Source organism: Sorex fumeus, unplaced genomic scaffold (genome assembly GCF_029834395.1).
Source record: "Sorex fumeus unplaced genomic scaffold, SorFum_2.1 ptg000015l, whole genome shotgun sequence".
Lineage (NCBI taxonomy): Eukaryota > Metazoa > Chordata > Mammalia > Eulipotyphla > Soricidae > Sorex > Sorex fumeus.
Genome location: NW_026606072.1, coordinates 353,133 through 368,763, shown reverse-complemented (window position 1 = coordinate 368,763; position 15,631 = coordinate 353,133). Strand labels below are relative to the sequence as shown.

The 15,631-nt window shown below is 47.4% G+C and overlaps 1 protein-coding gene and 1 non-coding gene across 2 annotated transcripts in view; one reads left to right on the top strand and one right to left on the bottom strand.

The window, feature by feature from the left end:
- Nucleotides 1–15,631, bottom strand: part of PDZD2 (PDZ domain containing 2) — a 258,393-nt gene that overhangs the window by 49,783 nt on the left and 192,979 nt on the right. The window contains exons 6-7 of the mRNA XM_056112017.1: nt 11,389–11,485; nt 1,543–1,688 (exon numbers count right to left, since the gene is read on the bottom strand). Of these exons, the coding sequence (XP_055967992.1) occupies nt 1,543–1,688; nt 11,389–11,485 (243 nt within the window). The remainder of the gene's footprint in view (nt 1–1,542; nt 1,689–11,388; nt 11,486–15,631) is intronic.
- On the top strand, nt 4,119–4,225 carry LOC130021464 (U6 spliceosomal RNA). The gene has a single exon (XR_008792164.1). It is a non-coding gene; the product is annotated as a U6 spliceosomal RNA (small nuclear RNA).

Here is a 15,631-nt window from a genome sequence, read left to right as displayed (position 1 = left end):
TGCTCACCAGTATTTTTTTCTTTTTTTCTTTTTCTGGGTAACACTCAGAGATGCTTAGGGGTTACTTCTGACTCTGCACTCAGGAATCACTCCTGGTGGTGCTCGGGGAACCATATGGGATGCTGGGGATTGAATCTGGGTCAGCAGCATGCAAGGCAAACACCCTACCCACTATGCTATCACTCCAGCCCCTCCTGTTCTCCAGTCTTTAAGGACAACTCACTCCATCTCTTCTTGGGGGACAAGTGTGAAAAGTGTGAACCAAAGTTCTGCATGCTTTTATGCTGTCTCCGGGCCACTACTCTGACAGAGCTGTGAGACACAGTGGACAGGGTCACCCCCTCAATGCTTGGTCTCCCTGGCCAGATGGTAGTGCTCCTTCCACTCCAGCTGCTTACCTGCAGCCTCGGACCCCTTCTCCTCCGCCCACCTCCCCCCACTACTGGTCCAAGTGGCTCATTCTGAGTCACTTGTCTCCAGTTACTGCTCTGGGGATGTTTTACCCAACTTCCATTTTGCTCCTTTCTCTTGGTACCTCAACTCAAGTTGTCAGCACCCTTGGATACAACACAGATGAGCCAACTAGCCCCGACTCTGCAACATGGCACTTTCAGTTTGGCTAGTCAGGTCAGATCTTCCTTCATGGTGAGTCTATCACATTGAGAAACACACCTCTGTAGATTCCCTTTCTCCTGTCTGTCTGTTATTCTACAGCTTCTCTCTCTCTCTCTCTCTCTCTCTCTCTCTCTCTCTCTCTTCTCTGTCTCTCTGTCTCTGTCTCTGTTGCCATGGCTGCTCTTCCCCCCCATCCCATCTCTGCTTTGTCAAAGGCCTGAGGTGATGACGCCAGTGGTTCCTCAGGAGTCCTTCAGCTTAACATCCTACAAGTTCCCCGGAGACTGAGCCTGCCCCTCAGTTGGTTATGAGGTGTCTGCCCAATGTGAATTGGGATGAGGGATGAGTTCACTATGGAGAGCCGCCCCCTGACAGACTCTAGATGATTAACACAAGCACCCATTGCCGCCTCTCCTCAGCCCCCTTCCACCTCGGTTGTGGGCATCAGGACTGAGTAAACAGGTAGTTCCCAGGCCCAGCAGAGATGTCCACACACTCTCTCTCTCTCTCCCACATCCCCACGTCTACCCACACAGTTGTTCCACTGACATGGGACACACCCCCTCTAAGTGATGGTGGTTCACCACAGACCATGAGGCGCCATTGTCTCCTGGCAGTTGTGAGCAGCATTTGGTTCCAAAACACACAGGGACGGGGACCAAGCTGTTGAGATCCGACCCAGGATTGTTTTTCTTCTCTAGCATTTTCAGACCCTGGGCTGACTTCCTTGTTGCTGCCCTGGATAGAGTTGACTTGCTTCCCGACATCTCCAAGCACTCCCGGCCCACACAGAGGGCAGCTCCTCAGAACACGGAAGACCCTGGTTGGTCTTTAGAGGAATCCAAGAAAGTCTTGAGACCCAGGGCAGAGACACTCTCCCAGCCAACGGCGCCCGTAAGAGAGTCCAAGAGTCCAAGCTGGACTTACCTGTGAGGTGCTGGTGGAATCCAGCAGCTGGGGCAGTGAGTGCTTCCGACCATCTCGGGAAACCTCCAACATCCTGGCCCGGGGATCCCCGTTCCGCAGCATTAACTCGTTATATTCCTCAACAGACTCTAAACGGTGTACACCCCCTTGGGAAAAAACAAAGAGGAGAAAGATGACTTGATATGGGACAAAGAGAGTCTCACGGCAGTAGAGGCACGAACCTGTTGCGTTGTTAGCATACACAGAGATTCCAAAAGGATTCCAACGGTTGTACTCTGCATCTCTGTATCAACTACCTGTGTGTGGAGTCATGGGTGCCAGGTGATGAAGAAGGGGCCAGGATTTACAGGGATCAGACTAGACCAGGCGCAACATGCACATTTTGCTCTGTAGGATGTAGCCATGGTTGATAGGATAATAAGCAAGAGCGAGAACGTTCTCAGAGATGGTTTCCTGGGCTGGAGGGCTGGGTATGACTTTGTGGTTGGTTAGATTGATCACTGTGGCAGGCACTTTTCTTGTATAGCAATGACCTTTTAAGCAAACCTTCTATTAAGATTTAACAACCTAGAGAAAGGCACACAATCCTAAGTACGCAGTTCCATGATTAAAAAAAAAATACACACCCCAAAACATCTTAGGGCCCTCATCCAAGTAAACATTCTCCCAACTTCTATTATCATTGATGACTTTGGCCCATATTTAACTTTCTATAAATGAATATACAGAATGTGTATTTTATTTTTCAGCTCCCTGTCCTTAATATTTGTTTGTGAACTTAAAACCATGCTATCTGTCTGTTCATGTAATCTCTGTATACCAATTCACTGTATAAACACATTGTCATTTATTTTTCTATTACGTTGCTGATGGACATTTGCTTTGCATCCAGTTTTAGGTCTTAAATAAGGGTCAGCAAACTATGGAAAGGTCAGAGTAAGTGTTTTAGCTTTTATAGTCTAAAATGGTAACTCGCATAGTTTTATGGGTGTTTTAAAAAAAATATTATGGGCTGGGCCAGAGTGATAGTACAGCAGGTAGGGCGTTTGCATGGGGATGACTCAGGTTCGACCCCCTGCATCCAATATGGTCCCCTGAGCACCGCCAGAAGTGATTCCTTAGTGCAGAGCCATGAGTAACCCCTGAGCATTGCTGGGTGTGACCCCCAAAAAAAGCAAAAAAAAAAGTTACAGGCTGGGGAGATAGTCCAGGGGTTAATGCACTTGCCTTGCACGCAGCCAACCCTACTTGATCTACAACACTATATAAAAGGTAAAAAGGTAAAGGCCCTCCCGTTGATCATCGATTTGCTCGAGCGGGCCCAGTAACGTCTCCATTGGAGACTTTGTTGTTACTGTGTCTGGCATATCGAATACTCTCGGTAGCTTGCCGGGCTCTCCGAGAGGGGCGGAGGAATCGAACTCGGGTCGGCCATGTTGGCCGCGTGTAAGGCGAACGCCCTACCTGCTGTGCTATGGCTCCAACAACACTATATATGACTTGGATATTTCCAAGAGTGATCTCTGAGCACAGAGTCAGGAGGATTGCTTGGTGTGGCCCTGGCGATTCTTTTGCCCCTCTTGGAGAGCCCAGCAAGCTACTGAGAGTATCTTGTCTGCACGGCAAAGCCTGGCAAGCTCCCCATGACATATTCGATATGCCAAAACCAGTAACAACAAGTCTCACACAATTTGTTGTGAGAAGTTACTGGTGCCCGCTCAAGCAAATCGATGAACAATGGGAGGACAGTGCTACAGTGCTACCGTGACTCAATATTTTATTGAGTACTGTGACTTATAAGACTGTGAATATTAATGTTTCTGGAGTACAGTGCAACTACACTACAGATACTACTAGAGTATCAGCATCTCTACACCTTGTCTCTAAGTCTCCTTCTCCTCCTGCCCCTCCAATTCCCCACTTCCGTGTCCTGGGCAGAATCTCAGCGTCGGCACTATTGACCATTTTTTTATTCCCTTACCATATTTCTTCTATTGTTTTTTTTTTCTTTCCTGTAACAACACCCAGGTTAACTCAAAACATTTAAAGAAATTTGTTTCAGTTACTCTGATTTACGCCTACCGTTAGTGACCGGATCCCAACAGCACACCCCCACCAGTGTCCACTTCCCTCTACCACTGTCTGAGGTCCTCCCTGCATTTACCCTAGAGGCCACAAAACTCTGAAAAGAAATCCGTCTGTTTCTTTTCACTCCACATATGAGAGAAATCCGTATTTTTTTCTCCCTTTGGCTCACTTCACTCAGCACAATGTTCTCTGCTGAGGTCCACCTGCAGTGAATTGTTTACAAATGAGTTCCTGTTTTCTTACAGTTGAGTAGTATTCCATATTTTAGTCATTGTTCCTTTCATGGGGCAGAATATTTTTAGTTGAACACAATCCCCATTTGTTTATTTTGACTTCTGTTTTCTTAGTCAAGGACTTCAGATCACTGAAGATGCCTCTGAGGTCAACAGCATGGAGAGTTTTGCCTACATATTCCTTGTCCTCAATATTTGTTGGTGAACTTAAATATCAAATATTTAACCTCAACATTCACTCAAATATTAAGTACTGTGCTCGCTTTGGCAGCACATATACTAAAATTGGAACGATACAGAGAAGATTAGCATGGCCCCTGCGCAAGGATGACACGCAAATTCGTGAAGCGTTCCATATTTTTTATAACTGTACCTCATGGTTTTTCACTAATAAAAAAAGAAAAAAAAAGAAATAACAGATATTCTAAATTAGAAAAAAAAAATTAAGTACTAATTTACATATTTAATATTTAACCTCAATTGTGACCTAATGAATTCAGGTCAATATTGTGGTTTTTAATCCATTTTGGATTAACTTTTGTATACAGTGTGAGATCAAGGTTCAGATTCTTTTTTTTTTTTTTTTTTTGGTATGTGGCTGTCTAGTTTTCCCAGCGCCATTTGTTAAGAGGCATTTCAGGATCCACTGCATGTACCCAGCCACTTAGTCATAGATTTACTGTCCAAGTATCTGAAGGTTGATCTCTGAGCTCTCAATTCTATTCCATTGGTCCGAGTCTGTCTTTATGCTACTGCCACACGGTTTTATTTACTATAGCTTTATGGTACCATTTAAAGTCAGTGAGAATAGATCTCTTGATCTTATTTTGTCGCAGGATTTCTTTGGTCTCAGGGAGGGGTTTTTTTTTTTTAATTAACTGTATAAATTTTAGCAGGATTTGATCCACATCCCTTAGACACTTGGATTTTTTTTTTCTTTTTGGGTCATACCTGGTGATGCACAGGAGTTTATCCTGGCTCTGCACTCAGTAATTACTCCTGGTGGTGCTCAGGGGACCATATGGAATACTGGGAATTGAACCAGGGTCGGCCGTGTGCAAGGCAAATGCCCTACCCACTGTACTATCACTCCAGCCCCACTTGGCTATTCTTAAGAAACATTTCTATAACCCCACCCCCCCCTCCCCGGAAAGCATTTCTGGTTTGTGGACCATACAAACAGAGCTGCATGGGTTTACAGGTGCCTACTCTAGATCATTCTCTTAAAAATAAAAACAACATGGGCTGGTGCAATAATACAGAAGGTACGGCACTTGCCTTGCATGCCTCAGACCCTGGTTCCATCCCTTGACATTCCATATGGTCCACTAAGCTTTCCAGAAGCGATCCCTGAACCATAGCCAGGATTAAGCCCTGAGTACTGCCGGGTGTGGCCCCCAAACCAAAACAAACAAGCTTGTTTAAGAGTTTAAGAGAAGGGGGTCCCAGCTCCACCTACTCCCGATGAAACCCCTATGGCCACGAGCTTCCAGAAACAAAACCCAGGTATGTGGGTTCAACGACTAAAACTCTAGGCCACACGGCAGCAGTGGCGACAGGCTGTCCCTTCCCATCTCCCCGCCTGCTTGGGGTCCTGATTGTCATGCCCATGATCTGACTCCAGGTGCCAACTCAGCGCATCAACGGCCTTGATCTAGAGACTCCCAAATGAGTCTCAAAATGGATTAACCCCCTAAACAGGTGTCTCTGGATCCCAACTATTTACAATTTTAGAATTCCAGAAGCACACAGCTGTGAAACCTCTCATGATATTCATAATAAGCAATAGAAAATAAATTATCTAGCAACTGCCCCTGGCAGGCAGGTTTGAATGGTGGTGGGAAAATCCGAAATAATGGTGAGGGGAAGGTGTAATGGTGGTGGGATTGGTGTTGAAATATTGAATGTAATCAATTAATGTGAACAACCTTATGAAAATAAAATTAAAATTAAAAAAAGACAAAACAAACAAGCAAAAAAAATACCCGAAAACAAATAAAAAAATCTAAAAAAGAACATTTCAAATGGATTCCCCTTACCTTTTGGTTCTTGCTGCAATGACTCAAGGTCACACATTCTGGCCGAGTGTGTATACATGTGCTTGCTGGGGTCACCCTCTCTAGCTGTGGTGCTTGTGCTCACTTTGGATCTCTGTGTTCTCAGGCTCACACACCCACATACAGTGCCCTGGGGGTTCAGGCTGTTGTGGTGTCGGGGTCCCACATGACAGAAGTGCAGGAACCATGCCAGACCCACGTGGCAAATGAACCAGCACCTCATGCTTTCAAGCAGATGCTCTGCCACTGAGCCGCCCTGGGCCCTAGGACGTTCTCACACACATGTTCCTTGGACATGGCATTTCTGTAACTGTAGATCTTGGGGTGCAGGTTCTGGGCCCTGGGCTCTCATCCACTTTCCCTCTTGGCATGTGAATCTTTTTTCCCACATCCATCACTCTGGCCAGTGCCCACCTTTTCCTCGGAGCCACTCAGACCGATATACCAACGTGTAACGGTCTCCCCTCCCTCCCTCCCTCCTTCCCTTCGTTCCTTGGTTTTTGAGCCCTTGGTGATGCTCAGGGGTTACTCCTGGCTCTGCACTCAGGAATCACTCCTGATGGTGCTCAGGGGACCATGTGGGATCAAACCCCAAGCAGCCAATGCAAGGCAAGTGTCCTACCCACATACTATTGCTCTGGCCCCTGGTTTTTGATTTTTATTTCACTAATGATTAGTAAAACTGAGTTTCCTTATTAGCTAAAATTCATTGGATATTTTACTTTGTAAAGAGTATCTTCAAGACTTTTCTTGAGTTTCTGTCTTTTTACTGTTGATTTATCATTTTGATTATTGATAAAAGTATTTTGGACATCCAGTCTTCAGGAAGACTATCTGACCCTACGTCTGTCACTCCCCTTTCCATGTCCTTCATGGGTTTTATTTATTTTTTTTGTCTGTTTTGGACCATACCTGGCAGTGCTGGGGGGGCTGAAAATACATATTTCTGGGGGATCAAATCAGGGTAAGCTGCATGCACAGCAAGCACTCTAAAATCTATATTATATCTTTTTATGCCTTCATGGATATGTTGGTTAAACAGACATTGACAATTTAAATTTTTCTTTTGATTAGTAGATATGTGAATTATATATACATTCAGATTATCTAGAATATCAAATTCTCTTGGGTTGGAGTGATAGCACAGTGGGTAGGGCCTTGCACACGGCCAACCCAGGTTTGATTCCTCCATCCCTCTTGGAGAGTCTGGCAAGCTACCGAGAGTATCCTGTCCGCACAGCAGAACCTGGCAAGCTCCCTGTGGCGTATTCTTTATGCCAAAAACAGCAACAACAAGAATTCTCGCAATGGAGATGTTACTGGTACCAGCTCAAGCAAATCCATGAACAATGGGAGGACAGCGGTACAGTGCTATCAAGTTCTCTTAAACTACATAACATTTAATAGTGGGTAGGGCGTTTGCCTTGCGAGTGGCCAACCCAGGTTCGATTCCTTGGTCCCTCTCGGAGAGCCTGACAAGCTACCGAGAGTATCCTGCCCACAGGGCAAAGCCTGGCAAGTTCCCCGTGATGTATTTGATATGCCAAAAACAGTAACAAGAAGTCTCACAATGGAGACGTTACTGGTGCCCACATGAGCAAATCAATGAACAATGGGAGAACAGTGCTACAGTGCTACTTAAATTTCAATTGCCTTAAAATTCCTCAGTAATTTTTTCATGGGATTAAAAAAAGATTATTATTTATTTACAAAAAAAAAACCAACTGGGACCAGAGAGATCTTACAGTGGATACAGCACTTACCTGGCACATAGCTGGCCATAGTTCAATTCCCAGCACCTCATACGGTTCCCTGAGCCCCCATAGGAGTGATCCCCAAGCATAGCTTCAGGAGGAAACCCTGCACACAGCCAGGTATGGCCCCCAAAGCATATATCCATATATGAATAGATATATATACACATGTAGATGAGTCTTCAGTAGTGGTGAGAGGTTTGAAAAGTGCAAAATTATAGTATAATGAATAACACTAGACTTTTATTGCTGTTGTTGCTTGTTTTTGCATCTGATGTTCTAGGTACCAAATTCGTGGTCTCACACACATTCTACTGAGAATTCACTTCCTAGCTTCCTATTCAATTTTTTTCCTTCCTCTTCCTCTTCCTCTTCCTCCTCTTCCTCTTCCTCTTCCTCTTCCTCTTCCTCTTCCTCTTCCTCTTCTTCTTCTTCTTCTTCCTCCTCCTCCTCCTCCTCCTCCTCCTCCTCCTCCTCCTCCTCCTCCTCCTCCTCCTCCTCCTCCTCCTCCTCCTCCTCCTCCTCCTCCTCCTCTTCTTCTTCTTCTTCTTCTTCTTCTTTCTCACTGGAATGCTCCAGCTGAGCCTGAGCTCTGGTCTTGGCTCTGCCCTCAGGAATTATTCCTGGTGGACTTGGGGACCATAAGGGATGCTGGGATTGAACTAAGTTGGTTGGCTGCATCCAAGGTGAGTGCCCTACCCACTGTACTACTATTGTTCCAGTTCCCAAGGTTTTTTCCCCCCAAAGTTAATCACTGACTGTGCGACACAGGCTTTCAAAGACCTGAAATTTCTGTGCAGTCAAAGAAAATGTTGACATTAACATGGATAAATAAAAATTAACAAAATTAAAAAGAAGTTCTGTTGGGAAAAAAAAGGAGGCATGAAATAAGGAAAACCTGGCTTAGGATACCAAGAAAAATGTTTATGAAATAAAAGATCTCATTGCTTTAGTCATTTTGGAGCCAGACTGGGCAAAATCTAGTGAAAAAGGCTGGAACCTCTCGACAGAACCTTCTTAAGAATTCAGGACTTAATAATTCATGACTGGATTCATCCATCTTGGCAGGATTACTCATCTGAAAAAGATTTATTCGCAGAAAATTCCTTTCACTCTGACAAGGCAAACCCTTGCCGTCGGCAGCCTGGAAACAGCGTCCAGTAGTGTCTGCAGATAACACACTGGTATGTGGATCCCAGCGGGCTCACTGGAGGAAAATATGAACTAAATACCTGAGTTTACAGAACAAATCAGGAGCGATCATAGAAAATCCCCCGCATTCACTCATCCTGTACAGGGAACGCGTTTCATAGCACCAGTTGAAGACACATCATAAAGGCATCTCGTAAAGGCATAGGCCTCGTAAAGGCATCTCCAGATTGCTTTTCCAGCTTCTCCCTAGGATTTCCATGGGAATTACGGCTCCAGCTGCTGGCCCACGGGGAAAGAATCTACCTTCGCACGTGTCCTGACCACAGCGGGGAATTGGGGTGGGGATGAGGAGGCTGCCCTCCATGCTGTCGACCCTAGTTCAGTCCCTAGCATAGCAGTGGGTGTTCCAGGAGTGATCCCTGAGCACAGAGCCAGGAATAAGCCCTGAGCACTGCCCTATCACACCCTCCCAGTGGGGGAACAGGGACCGGTCCCTTCCAGTGTTCCCCAACTTGGCAGGCCAGGGGGAGGAGATAGGGACCTATTTCCCTGACAACTGTGGATGGATTGCAGAAAAGATTGCGGAGAGGCCTCCAGGGCTGGGATAACGCTGCATATGGCGGAGGCCCGGTTCCTTCCCCACCACCACACGTCCCTCAACTGCCACCGGGAGCCACCCCCCCGAACCTGGAGTTGGGAATTATTCCCTGAGCACCGCCCGGTGTGGCCCCCAAACAGGCAACAAACCAACAGAGGGAACTTCAGAAAAATGGAAATGAATAGAATCATAGATCTGATGGTCCTCACCTCGCCCAGCCCCATCCTGGGGCCTCCAAAAGCAGAGCCCCCACTGTGAGGCTGGCACAGACGTGACCTTTGTCCCTCCCTGTGACTGCTGCTCTCACCCATAAAATACGGAATGTCACCACACTGGTTTCAGCACGTCCTCCAGCTCTAGGGCTTCCTGACAGACCACTCTGAGGAGGGGAGAGGGGACCACCCCCCGGCCAACTCCCCCACACTCTACCCTCTTAGAGTTACTGAGTGCCCCTCCATCCCCACCTTTTGCTCATCACGGTGCTCCTGAGGCCACGGAGCCATTTCCAGTGCTCCAGCCTGGTCTGTGTCATAGCTATAAGGTAGTGCAGTTACTTGGGCTGAGAAAAAGACGAAGATGCTTGTGGTACTGAGCCCAGGGAACACAGCACACGGGGGTGCAGGAAGGAGGGCTGCGGAGAGGGGGTGGCAGACACAGACACCAGCCCTCCCTACTGATCTGGGGGGGCAGGACAGGAGGAGATTTGGGGGATGCTCTGCGTGAGGTACCTTTTAGGTGTGTTTTTAAGGAGCTCCCTTCCTCTTTCCTTTCCTCCCTTTTCCACACCTGGCAGTGCTCAGGACTTCCTCCTGGCTCTGTGCTCAGGGGCCATTCTGAGCGCTGCTCCTCAGATGACCACAAGGGGTGCTGGGGATGGAACCAGGGCCAGTTATATGCTTTAACCCCTGTCCTATCTTTAGGCCATTTTTATTTTATTTATTTATCTATTTTTTTGCATTTTGGGTCACACCTGGAGATGCTCAGGGGTACTCCTGGCTCTGCACTCAGGAATTACTTCTGGTGGTGCTCGGGGGACCAGACGGGATGCTGGGAATCAAACCTCCATGCAAGACCACATGCAAGGCAAACGCCCTCCCCACTGTGCTATCGCTCCAGCCCCCTTGTTGTTTTTTAAATGTTTCACCTTTCACCACCTCCCTTTTCGGGTGAGAGCCTGGACACTGAGGCACCACAAATCACCAGCCTCAGCCCCCAGGGCCCACTCGCCCTGCCAAGCTCTGGTCTGTTTCCTGCCTGGGAATCTTGGGGCGGCACCCCTGCTCACACCACGCGAGGCCCTAGAAACACCCGATCCTTCATTCTGTTTCAAGGCCCAAGGAAGTCAATGAGAAGAGCCAGGGGTGGCTGGAAGCAGGGCCTGGCTTATGGCTTCCTACCGATGTGGCGGCCACGGAGAATTTGTGGTTATTTCCTTCCCTCTGGAGAAAAAAAATGCCCACCAGGGTGGCAGAGGCGAAGGTCCCATGAAAGTCACGCAAGGTGTCCCCGCACCTACGGCCTCGACTTACAAGACTGCCTTTCTTTATGGGGGGGGCTGAGGGTGGTGGCTGTCAAGATGCCGCTGGGATACGTGGCACCTTCCTATCCACTGTGCAAGTGGTGCAGCTACCGTGGCACCACAGCTGTCCCCCGGGCCTGCTCTGTGGAGACACATATTTGATCTTCCTGTAGCTCTTCCTGTGCTGAGGAAGCGGCTGACAACGGTGCCCATGTGAAGGAGGAGGACACGTGGGCAGTTCAGGGATCAGCGGAGACGTGCAGATGCCGATATTCGTTCAGGACACGTAGCAAAGCATCCACATGGGCTGCCCGGGGCCTGCAGCCACTAACGGGGGCACCAGTTTCCAGACGGGGGGGAAGGAGGGCCCAGAGAGGAGCTCAGCTTGTCTGCCTCATCCCTCCTCTCCCTGGCCGCAGGCTGTGGTCCCCACAGGCCCACTCACCTGACAGGCGACTCCTGAGCTTCATTTTATTGCTGCCCTGCTTGGGACTCTCCAGGTTCCCCTTGAGGTCCTCCTGCGACTCGTCTGACCCCAGCATCTGAAACAGAGAGAGCACAGCACTGACAGGCTGTTCCCATGGGGCTCTGGGAGCCACGTCTGGGTCACATGAGAAGAGGGGTTCAGGGGGCAAAGGCCGGAGCTGCAGCTCGGCACGCAGCGGGCGCCACACCGGAAGGGGCCTCATACCAGGTGTTTCTTTTTTTTTTTTTTTTGTCTTTTGCTTTTTGAGTCACACTCAAATGGCAATGCACAGGGGTTACTCCTGGCTCTGCACTCAGGAATAACTTCTGGCAGTGCTCAGGGGACCATGCGAGATGCTGGGAATCAAACCTGGGTCGGCCTCGAGCAAGGCAAACTCTCTACCCGCTATGCTATCGCTCCAGCCCCTCTTTTTCTTTTTTTGGAGGGGAGCTCCCCAGTTTTGCTGGGGCCATCCGGGCACTCCACAGCCGTTCCCAGAAGGGAGCCTCTGGGTGCACTCCAGAGCTCAGAGCATTGGCCCCAGCCCCTGTTTCATATCTTGAGGATTTACGTTGGTCAGGAGCACACAGGTGGCCGTGAAGGCAAAGTTGGGGGTCCTGAAGGCAGCTGGTGCTTCCTACCAGGGGAGTGCCAGCCAGCAGGAAGGCTGAGGTGGAAACTCAAGCCTCGAATTCTTGCTGTTGTTGTTCTCAGGGACAATAAATGCACCTATCAGTGCTCAGGGTCCACTCCTGGCTCTGTTCTCAGGGATTATTCCCGGCAGTACTTAGGGGACCATATATGAAGCTGAGGGCCTGAGTGATGGCATAGTGGGTAGCGCGCTTGCCTTGTACACATCCAACCCATGTTCGACAATTGGCACCCTTGAGCCCACCAGGGGTGATCCCCGAGCACTGCCAGGTATGGCCCTCAAACAAACAAACTCTGGACTATTCCATATATGGTGCCGACACGAACCAAGAGTGGTCGTGAGCAAGGCAAGTGCCTCACCCACGGAACTACTGCTCTGGCTTCGCCAAGCCTACAATTCTTTTCAATAAAAATCATTTTTGAGGCAGTTATAATAGTATTAAAGTTGATAGTTTTGAGACATAATGCCTACAGTTCCCCCAGCAGAGTGCCTATGACCCTCCACCAACTGTCCCTTCTTCTCTCTGAGTCAGGGTTTCTCCTTCCTTCTTACATTTTTTTTTTTAATTTTATTGAATCACCGTGAGATAGTTACAAGCTTTCATGTCTGGGTCACAATCACACAATGATCGAACACCCATTCCTCCACCAGTGCACATTCCCCACCACCAATATCCCCAGTATACCCCCCCCCCCTTTCCCACCCTCCCCCTGCCTCCATGGTGGAGAATATTCCCCATATCTCTCTCTACTTTGGGGCATTATGGTTTGCAATGCAGACACTGAGAGGTTGTCATGTTTGGTCTATTATCTACTTTCTGCACACATCTCCCATCTCAACTGATTCCTCCAGCCATCTTTTTCTTAGTGATCCCTGCTCTATTCCAGCTGCCTTCTCCCCTTTGCTCATGAGGCAGGCTTCCAGCTATGGAGCAATCTATCTGTCCCGTATATCTACTGTCCTTAGAAGTCAGCCTCATGTTATGTTGTTTTATGCTTCACAAATGAGTGCAGTCCTTCAATGTCTGTCCCTCTCTTTCTGACTCATTTCACTTAGTATAATATTCTCCATGTCTATCCATTTATAAGCAAATTTCATGACTTCATCTCTCCTAACAGCTGCATAGTATTCTATTATGTGGATGTACCAAAGTTTCTTTAATCAGTCATCTGTTCTAGGGCACTTGGGTTTTTTCCAGATTTTGGCTATTGTGAACAGTGCTGCAATGAACATATAGGTACAGATGTCATTTCTATTGTGCTTTTTTATATCTTTGGGATATTCTCAGAAGTGGTATTGCGGGGTCATATGGAAACTCAATTTCTAGTTTTTGAAGGACTGCCCATATTGTTTTCCAGAAAGGCCGGACTAGTGGGCATTCCCACCAACAGTGAAAGAGTGTCCCTTTTTCCCCACATCCATGCCAGCACTGGCTAGTTTAGTTCTTTTGAATGTGTGCGGGTCTCTATGGTGTGAGATGATATCTCATTGTTTTTATTTGCATCTCCCTGATGACTAGTGACGTGGAACACTTTTTTTTATGTGCCTTTTGGCCATTTGTATTTATTTTTTGAGGAAATTTCTGTTAATTTATTCTCCCCATTTTTTGATGGGGCTTCTCACATGTTTTGGTACCAATATGAAGGGACACATCATTCAATACTGTGGATCCCCAGGGTTTCTCTCAAAGGCAAGTGAGATAAACCAGTAGCGGTACTCCTTCTACTCACTTATTTTGCTTAACACAGTGCCCCCCAATTCCACCCGTGTTACAGCAAACCACCCTCTGATTATATGTACCGCAGCTCTCACAGAGACTCCTCCTCTTGCCATCCACTGACTCCCACCCCCACAACACAAAAACACTCATTGGAAAGGACATATGCACTCTTATGCTCACCGGAGCACTTTGGACAATAGTTGGGCTTGGGAACAACCCAAATATTCAAATCTGGATGAATAAGTCAATTCAAAGATTCTTAAAATGCAGAAAAGCAATTTGGTGGCAGCCCAAACACTACAGCCCTGGGTCCAGCAGATTGTACCGGAGCTATTCCCCACCCCCAACCAAGTCTGGATGAGACTAGTCTGGTCCATGGTACCAGATCCCAAGGGGCAATGATGTAGAAAGGCTGGATCCAGGCCTGGCTGGGCCCCCCTCCTCCTTATGTCAAATAAGCCTCAAGAAACCCTTTTCTTTGTGTGTGTTTGTGTGTGTGTGTGTTTGTGCGTGTGTTTGCGTGTGTGTGTTTGTGTGTGTGAGTCCATGTGTGTGCATGTATGTGTGTATGTGTGTGTGTGCGTGTGTGTGTGCGTGTGTGTGCATGTGCATATGTGCTTGTGTGTGCTTGTGTGTGTGTGTATTTATCTGGAAAAGGGGCATTGAGTCACACCTGGTGACACTCTAGGGCTCCTCCTGGCTCTGTGCTTGGGGGGAGGTTGATCACTGCTGACAGTGCTCAGGGATTAAACCAGGGTTGACCACCTTCAAGGTAAGCTCCTGGACCCCTATACTATCTCTCAGGCCAAACCTAGGTACTTAGAGAAGAACAGGTAGCTTCGATGTTATGGAGAGTTTATTAAAAATTGGGGAGGGGGAAGAAGATTGGGATATGTATAAAACTTATGATATACATCAAACAAGAGAGTGCTCTCATTTGAAATCTTATTTCCCTTTGAAGTTCTGGAGGGGGAAAAAGTTCTAATAATTAAAGTAGGTAAGATTCACACCAAGGAAGTTATGTACTTTTACAAGATATAGAAGGTATCTTTCAACACTTAGCAGTCATTGGAGTCATGTAATTATGATGTTAAAAAAAACAACTGTCTTGAATTCTAAAAAGGTAATAAGCATTATCTATTAGACTCAGTGTACGAAAATGTACACAAGTAAATGGTGAAAGTCATCTCCCAAGTAACTTCCCCTTTAAGCAGAACTGTTTAGGGTCAGGAGATAGTACAGTGGTCAGGGCGCAAGGCTAGTATACGCATGTCCCGAATTTGATTCCTGATGGTGCCTAGAGTATCACTGGATGCAGTTCTGGAGACCCATGACCATAGTTAGATATGACCCCAGAGTGCCACAGGGCCCTGGGTATCTTTCCAGCCTAGGCAGCATTGTGTTCTTAGGCCATTGGTGCCCTGCTGACCCCAAATATCTGGTGGCATCTCCAACTGTGGAATCCCCTCCAAGAAAGGAAGTTCTCATTTGATAAGAATATTAAATATAACCTCATATTCTCTCAAGGATTTTTTTTTTCATTTAGGGTCATACCTGGCGATGCATGGGGGTTACTTCTGACTCTGCACTCAGGCATTACTCCTGAAGGTGCTCGGGGGATCGTATGGGTTGCTGGGAATCGAACCCAGGTCGGCCTCATGGAAGGCAAAACCCCTACCCGATATGCTATCACTCCAGCCTCTCAAGGATCTTTCTGAATGAGGGAGCTGGAGGAAATTCCCAGGACTTAAGGAGACAGAGGGAAACAGAGGAAGGGGGAATTAGGAAAGCAAACCAGACTGGTACACCAAGATAAATCTGCAGTGAACACTGTCTTGGGCAGGGTGGCA